The sequence below is a fragment of the Podarcis cretensis genome (genome assembly GCF_951804945.1).
Source record: "Podarcis cretensis genome assembly, chromosome: 13".
Classification (NCBI taxonomy): domain Eukaryota; kingdom Metazoa; phylum Chordata; class Lepidosauria; order Squamata; family Lacertidae; genus Podarcis; species Podarcis cretensis.
Window position 1 is genome coordinate 41,668,279 of NC_137182.1, and position 8,001 is coordinate 41,676,279.

General features: G+C 47.7%; 1 protein-coding gene across 4 annotated transcripts in view; it reads right to left on the reverse strand.

Annotated features, from left to right (window-relative positions):
- Nucleotides 1-6,746, reverse strand: part of LOC307201257 (uncharacterized protein) — a gene marked incomplete at its 3' end in the record, with an annotated part of 28,054 nt that extends 21,308 nt beyond the window's left edge. For 2 of the 4 annotated variants that reach the window (XR_013832657.1, XR_013832658.1), the window contains exons 1-3: nt 6,510-6,746; nt 3,109-3,190; nt 160-445 (exon numbers count right to left, since the gene is read on the reverse strand). Coding sequence is in view for 2 of the 4 variants with exons in the window: in XM_079950307.1 (XP_079806433.1) it covers nt 3,109-3,190; nt 6,510-6,644 (217 nt within the window). The remainder of the gene's footprint in view (nt 1-159; nt 446-3,108; nt 3,191-6,509) is intronic. The other 2 variants (XM_079950307.1, XM_079950308.1) reach the window with 2 other exon arrangements.
- Nucleotides 6,747-8,001: the final 1,255 nt, after the last annotated feature.

An 8,001-nucleotide genomic window follows, 5' to 3' on the forward strand; every position in this document is an offset into this window, starting at 1 on the left:
GTGCCCCGCTTGGGCAAGGAAACCCAGGGTCCAGCCTGCTGGCTAGAAAATGTTCACTAACCCTGAGTGGATGTGGAGCTTTGTGAAGGACACACTGAACCAGGAGATTTGCAGAACCAAATTCCAGAAAACTGAGAGTGTTGCTGAGCATTTACTCACCGCTTGCTGGAGGCCGTAAGTCCGGAGGCAAATCTGGAAAGAGGCTCCTTATGCCTTCCAAGAACTGCTGGCAACTCTGCTCCCCTTTGATATGGATCTTCACTAGGAGTTTTCATACCTTCTCCTTCAGGTTTTGCATCTTATCCAGAGCTTCATAATCACTCTTGAAGATCAAGTTCTGGGAGGCCTCATCAACTAAGATTATATCAGGTGCTCTTTGAAGGAAGCCGATGAGTTTCTCACCGGATTGTCTCAAAGGCCATGGGTGGAGGCACCGCTGGCTGGCCTGGAGAAGAAACAGGCATGTTGCTATTAGTCTGCTTTGGCACCTCTCGCCCCGTTTTCTCCTGAGAAACCCTAATGTGCAACATCAAGATATTGTAAACCACTCAGTGGTCCTCGGATGAAGGGTGGTATAGAAATTTAATAAATAAAATAAGATAAATAAACACCAGTTTCCTGTATGAGCAGGAGCATAATTCCAAGTATTGGTGTTGATCTTTAAAGCCCTAAACTGCCTCGGCCCAGTATACCTGAAGGAGCATCTTCACCCCCATCATTCAGCCCGCACACTGAGGTCCAGCTCTGAGGGCCTTCTGGCAGTTCCCTCCCTGCGAGAAGTGAGGTTACAGGGAACCAGGCAGAGGGCCTTCTTGGTAGTGGTGCCCGCCTTGTGGAACGTCCTCCCGTCAAGAAAATAAACAACTATCTGACTTTTAGAAGACATCTGAAGGCAACCCTGTTTAGGGAAGTTTTTAATGTTTGATGTTTTATCGTGTTTTTAATATTCTGTTGGGAGCCGCCCAGAGTGGTTGGGGAAACCCAGCCAGATGGGTGGGGTATAAATAATAATGTATTATGATGATGATGATGATGATGATGATGATGATGAATATAGTGGTACCTCGGATTACATACGCTTCAGGTTACATACACTTCAGGTTACAGACTCCGCTAACCCAGAAATAGTACCTCGGGTTAAGAACTTTGCTTCAGGATGAGAACAGAAATCATGCGGCGGCGGCGCAGTGGCAGCAGGAGGCCCCATTAGCTAGAGTGGTGCTTCAGGTTAAGAACAGTTTCAGGTTAAGAATGGACCTCCGGAACGAATTAGGTACTTAACCCGAGGTACCACTGTACCTCTTCTCAGATGGTGCTTGAAGGGAAATGGATCTAAAAATCAGAGAGTGGATGCTTCCTGGCATTGCTTCAGAACCATTGATTCAGTTATATGTCAACCTAATAAATTAGGAGGTGATGATAAATCTTCACAATCTGTAACATGGGCCAGACGTGGCTGCCAACTCCCATTCCTTTATCTCCTGATCTGAAGATGAAGCACTCCACCTGCTCTTTAAACACCTGGCTCTTAAAGAACAAGCAGAGGGCTTTATCTCCTCCCTTTAACGGCAGGTACCCTAGATCAGAGATAAAGCCCTCCGCCTGCTCTTTTAAAGACAGCATTTCCAAGCACCACCGAAATGGTGCTTGCCAAAATTGTGTGTGAGTGAGAGCGCTGAGTCTGCGTGTCTGTTATGCGCCTGTTGTAGGTGTGGCGAGTGTTCGTGTATAAACATATGCGTTGGCTGTACTCACTGCTACTGGCGCATGAATCATGGATGTGTGGCTGCCCCCATCACAACATCCCTGGACTAAAAAAGGTTAGCCCCCCCCCCATGATCTGTAAGATCAAGAAACTAAGATTCATTTAACTGGACAACCATTCTACAAATTCTGCACCACTATCCACAATTGTGGCTGTTCTATATAGCTCCTTTCCAGGACTTCTTAGGGTTTTGACCAGGGGTCAGCAAACTTTTTCAGCAAGAGGCTGGTCCACTGTCCCTCCAACCTTGTGGGGGGCCGGATTATATTTTGAAGCGGAAAAAAATGAACGAATTCCTATGCCCCACAAATAACCCAAAGATGCATTTTAAATAAAAGGACACATTCTACTCATGTAAAAACACGCTGATTCCCAGACCGTCCACGGGCTAGATTTAGAAGGCGATTGGGCCGGATCCAGACCCTGGGCCTTAGTTTGCCTACCCATGGTTTTGACCATCAAGGTGTTTGACCCAAGGGAAAAATGCTTGGTAGCCAGGCATAGCAGGTGCCTGCATGGATGGTGCAATATTGGGGAAAAGCTTTCTCAGGCAAAGCAGCACAAAACATGGAGTTTCCACTCCCCCACAGTGGTCCTGTGTTTTGCACAACAGGCAGAAATTCAACAAGTCAGCTTCACCTGCTTGTTTTTGGCCAAGCACAGAACTTCTCTCCAGAAAAAGTAGCAGCAACTCAGCTCTGTATTACATGATCCAATCTACTTGCAGTAGCTCAGATTGTATTGTGAGGGACAGGTCTTGCCATGAACAATGAATGTATCAGAGAGAAGAACAATACAGAGAGAGAGAAAGAGGCAGGCAAGGGAGTGGACACGAGAGAAGAGCAGGTTTTGCTTTGCACATTGGTGGCTTACATCTGTTCTTCCTTCCCTTACAAAGAAGCCCGCAGCCAGTGCGCTAGGGCTGGGGAAACAAACTGTGGCATTCCAGGTGCTGTTGGCCATTGGTTGGACCTGGCAGACGCTGATGGGAGTTGTGGTCCACCAGCAATATCTGGAGGGCCGCAGGTTCCCCATCTCTATGGCTGGCAGACACTCCTCCACAAGAGCGGTGGTTCTGTTTATTCCATTTCTCTCCCTTGGAGAAGGAAGGAACTAATATGGAGATGGGGACAGAGAAAGATTAATAGTTGCGAGAGGCAGCGTGCGTTGATGGGTGTGTATGTGTTTTGGAATTCACTAGCCAAACCGTGGGCTGCTGCTGCTGCTAGTTTGTTATATAAGAAGATTCTGTTTTGTGATTGCCTTGGCAATTATCTTCCCGGCGATAATGAAGAACCACCTCTGTGGCTTGAGGGGAAGGTAGGGGCCATCTGTCACTGTACCTGTGAGTCCTTGAGAAGCTTCCAGAACCACTCGCCAGCCTGTTATTCTGTCTCTGCCATGGCCAGTTAGCTGGAAGGGTTCCTTTGAAGGATCCCTAAATTCTGTGTGTGTATAGCTCGTTCACATGATCCAAAAACAAATAATTGTTGTTTTAGCTCCGTAAACATTTCTGCCCTTTCCTTCACAAGTAAGCTAGCTTACCTCAAGCTAACTCATTGCTGCTCATACCTTTAACAAACAAGGACTGTTTTATGTCTGTAAACATTGTGTTTCCCCGAAGGAAGCCAACTTCTGTGCTGACATGGCTCCTCATATATACCTTAAAAAGCTGCATGAACAGCAGGAAATCTAGGGAATGAATCTGTGTGCAAGGAAAAGCTTCATCTGCTGAATTTCTGCATGTTAAAGGTAAAGGGACCCCTGACCATAAGGTCCAGTCGTGGCTGACTCTGGGGTTGCGGCGCTCATCTCACTTTATTGGCCGAGGGAGCCAGCGTACAGCTTCCGGGTCATGTGGCCAGCATGACTAATCCACTTCTGGCAAACCAGAGCAGCACACAGAAACGCCGTTTACCTTCCTGCCGAAGTGGTACCTACTTATCTACTTGCACTTTGACGTGCTTTCAAACTGCTAGGTTGGCAGGAGCAGGGACTGAGCAACGGGAGCTCACCCCGTCGCAGGGATTCGAACCGCCGACCTTCTGATCGGCAAGTCCTAGGCTCTGTGGTTTAACCCACAGCGCCACCCACGTCCCCTTTTCTGCATGTTACATAGCCATTATTGGAGGCACAGGAGCTTTGCAAAAAAGAAAGAAAGTTGGCAGCCCCTAGGGATACAGAGCAGCACATTTAAAACCCAAGACTTCCCCAAAGAATTCTGAGGTCTGTAGTCCCCCCCACCCACAGAGCTACCATTTCTAGCACCATTAAACTATGCTTCCCAGGATTCTTTGGGGGAAGTCACATGCATCAATTGTATATTGAATAGACTTTAAATGTATGCTGGGAATATCAGTTGCACATAAGGGGAAAAACGCTTAACATAAAAAATTAAGCACCAGCTACAGCTAGATGCTACACAGAAGATATTAAGAATAAGGCTACTGACACCCTTACAGGTCTATCTCCTTCTCTCCCCGACTCTCCTCTTTGAAGCATATTCTGTTCTGCAGTGTAACACCAGGGTCCTACAGCAAAGGGCCCAATCTTACTTTCTGTGTCAAGAATGCAAATCTGTTCCCGCCCAAGGACACACATTCGTATTCAACATGATCTTTGTAAACATCAGACAGTCTCAAGCCTCTAGTCCTCTTGGTTGCAGAAAATAAAAGGAGCTGTCCAAACAGCTGCGGAAATACGTCTATACTTTTTACACACGTACCTGCTTTCAAAAACTACTCATGAAAAGACTACCCCACCCATTTATTATTTGAACTCTCAAAAGGAAATACTGCGGGAAGGAAAGAAGGAGGTTTTGGGTGTGTGGGTGCTTGCGTGTGCAATATTAGGAGCTTGTTTGAGAATACCCCACCACGCCATTAACAACACCCAAACCTTTGTAGCCTTGCTCCACCCTATTCCCTGGAAGTTAGCAAGAACTTACCCAGCTCTCTTCCACAGAAAGAAAAAGGGAAGCCAGAAACCTAAACCTTTTTTGAACTAGGCTCCACAGGTCTGCCACATTTTAGAGAAGTGACTACCCATGTCCAAAAGTCCTTTGGCCTAATATATGACCCTTTAACAGAGGGTAAAGGTAAAGGGACCCCTGACCATTAGGTCCAGTCATGGCCGATTCTGGGGTTGCAGCACTCATCTCGCTTTATTGGCCGAGGGAGCCGGTATACAGCTTCCGGGTCATGTGGCCAGCATGACTAAGCCGCTTCTGGCGAACCAGAGCAGCGCACGGAAACACCGTTTTCCTTCCTGCAGGAGCGGTGCCTATTTATCTACTTGCACTTTGACATGCTTTCGAACTGCTAGGTTGGCAGGAGCAGGGACTGAGCAATGGGAGCTCACCCCATCGTGGGGATTTGAATCGCCGACCTTCTGATCGGCAAGTCCTAGGCTCTGTGGTTTAACCCACAGCGCCACCCGCGTCTCTAACAGAGGGTAAATAAGAAGACTTTTCACAGCATGGAGATAAATGTGACCACCTGCAACTTGCTGTCATTCAAACTGTGATGAAGGGGCTCTCTTTTAGAAGGTAGTCTCAGTCACGTCAATCAGTTGCACCTCCCCTTTTGTCATTCTCTGGTCTTGATTGGACCCAGCAATCCCTCAAATAAAACATAAAGGATTTGGATGTTGCCCCTTAATAACCAGATGCTTTGCAACAACAATGTTGGGCAAAAGATTCCTGTACGGCAGGAGGTTTGACTAGGTGATTCTTGTGGTCCCTTTCAACTCTACATGGCCACCCTGTCTCAAAACAAATATTGTAAAAGGTCAGGGCATAGAAAAATAGCAATTGACAATGACAAGGGGGTGAGAGCTCTTTGCCTAGGAGGAGAGATGGGGAAGTTTGGAGGCTGTTTAGTTTAGGGGGGGAGAGATGAGTAAGGGATGGATAAAATTATAAACCTCTGATTTCACGCCCACCCACACCCTACTCTCTGCATGCTGCCTCTCATGCAGCCCCATGTGGTGGAATCAAGTGCATTTATCACATATTGCATCTGCACATGAACAATAAAAATGGCACCCCTGGCTTTATTCATTTATGTTTCTGGCTCTGCATCTAACACTTCTAGTAGCAGAACTAAAATTGTGGGTGGAGCTATATGATTCTGTCTGGGTGGACACTGAAGGACACACTGGACTGTATTGATCCACAACACGCAAGCCAGATTATCCTGGATCACCAAGATGGACCTGCAGTTACTTCTAGCACATGGGGCTATCCCAAGATCTGATTATGGGAGCACACCCTATGGTTGCCTAGCAACTATGACAGGCTTCACACGCACACAACCCCGCCCATCAATCTCCTGGGGTGTAATGACATTATTACCCTGAGATGAAGCTTGATAGACAGCCCCCAAACTGGAATCTCTCATTGTCAAAGGCTGGACCTGAGCATCCTCTGTTTGATCTCAGTATCCCTCCATCAGCAGTAAATGGGAACTAGGGCTGGGCGATAATCTGGTTTTCAACCTCGCAAAAAATCACCGCTAGACATTGTGATGTACGTCATGATGTCTGAAATTGTGATCGTGACGTCTGAAATAAGGATGGAACTAGGTAGAGATGAACACGGAACACGCAGATTTCGTTGATCTAGTTGGGAACTTCAGCTTTTCCCGAAGGCCACCAGAAATGGAGGCATAGGAAGCTGCCATGCAAAGTCAGACATACAATCCATCTAGCTCAGTACGGCCTGCTCTGACTGGCAGTGGCTCACCTGAGTTTCAGGCTGGGAGGGCATTCCCAGCCCCTGCCTAGAGATGCCAGGACTCAAACCTGGGACCTTCTGCCTGCTGAGGGTCAATCTCTCCGTTTCATATCTCAGCTGCATGGTGATCTCTGGCTTTGGCATTCAGCTGCTCTTGCCTCATGCTGTATGCGTAGAATTCCCAGGGGCTCTGCAAGCCAAGGCAGGCATTTTCCTCGTCTCCTTTGCCCCTGGGGAACAATTCACATAGTCTTCATCCTACTCATGCACGTGGGATTCCTCCCTCTCCTTGCCCAAATCCCAGTCAAGTTGCCTTAATTGACAGCCGCTGCTCAGTCTCAAATGGATGGATCTGGCGATACCATCTAGCCTGGCAGGCGAAATGCAAATTCAGCTGGGAATCTTGCCTCCTCGTGACCTCCTGAGGCGAAGGGGGAGTTCAAACACGCATGCAATCGGCATGTATGATAAAGAAAATGACATAAATAAATGATATATCACAAGGGAGAGGCCTTGGCTGAAAGGTGACTATGCTCCTTACGTGTTTGATTCTAGCGAACTTTGACTTGCCGCCTGCTTTTGAGGCCTGATGAACCCTGGCATGAACTATGCCAGCGGTGCCCAGATCCATATTAGGAATAAAGCGTTCTATTAGGGCAAAAAGCCCTTCGGTAAAGCAACGTCCCCCAACCAGTGGCCTCCTGTTGTCTTTGGACTACAGTTCCCATCATCCCTTGCTACTGGCCATTCAAGCAGGGGCCGATGGGTGTCGGAGTCCAACCCCGCCAGGTTGGGAAAGGCTGAGCCAAAGAACTGGCTTGTTTTCTGAAATCAAAGCCTGCTCCCTTCTTTCCTGACCACCTACACCCCTTTCCTTCTGCCCATTCTCATTCTTTTTCCTTTATGTCTCCGACTTTTGTGTCTGGCCTTCTCTTCCCCACATTCCTCTGGGCAGCTCACTCTGCCTTGTCTCAGCTGTCATTTCCTAGCCCAAGGATGGAGAAGCTGTTCCACTCCAAGTGTTGCTGGACCTCGGCTTCCATCATCCCTGGCCAGTGAGCCAAACTGATAGTTCCAGATAAGCCCATTGGTCCCTGGTCTCAGCTGTTCCACCAATGGCAGCCAGAAGCATCCCTGCCTCTCTGTGGCATGCGGGCAGCTTCCTCAGTCCCACGGCAGCCCCTCCTCACGTGTCTCCATCTGTCTGGAAGTTTTGTTATGGCACAAAAACAACCCCACCACTGCCAGGATTTGGTAGAAAGCTGGTTCTTTCTAGCTGCAAGGTCTTCACCATTGCAGAGCATATGAATGATGGAGCACAGCATACAGATTATGTTCACTTACATATTACATACCTAACTATCACACACAATGTTTGGGCTTTTGTGCAATCCAGTTGATGGGGAATAGAGAACAGGGCTCTTTCTGTGGTGAAATCCCATTTCTGGAATACTCTCTCCGGCTCTCTGTTCCTGTCATCTTCTGTTATATGTTTCCAGCA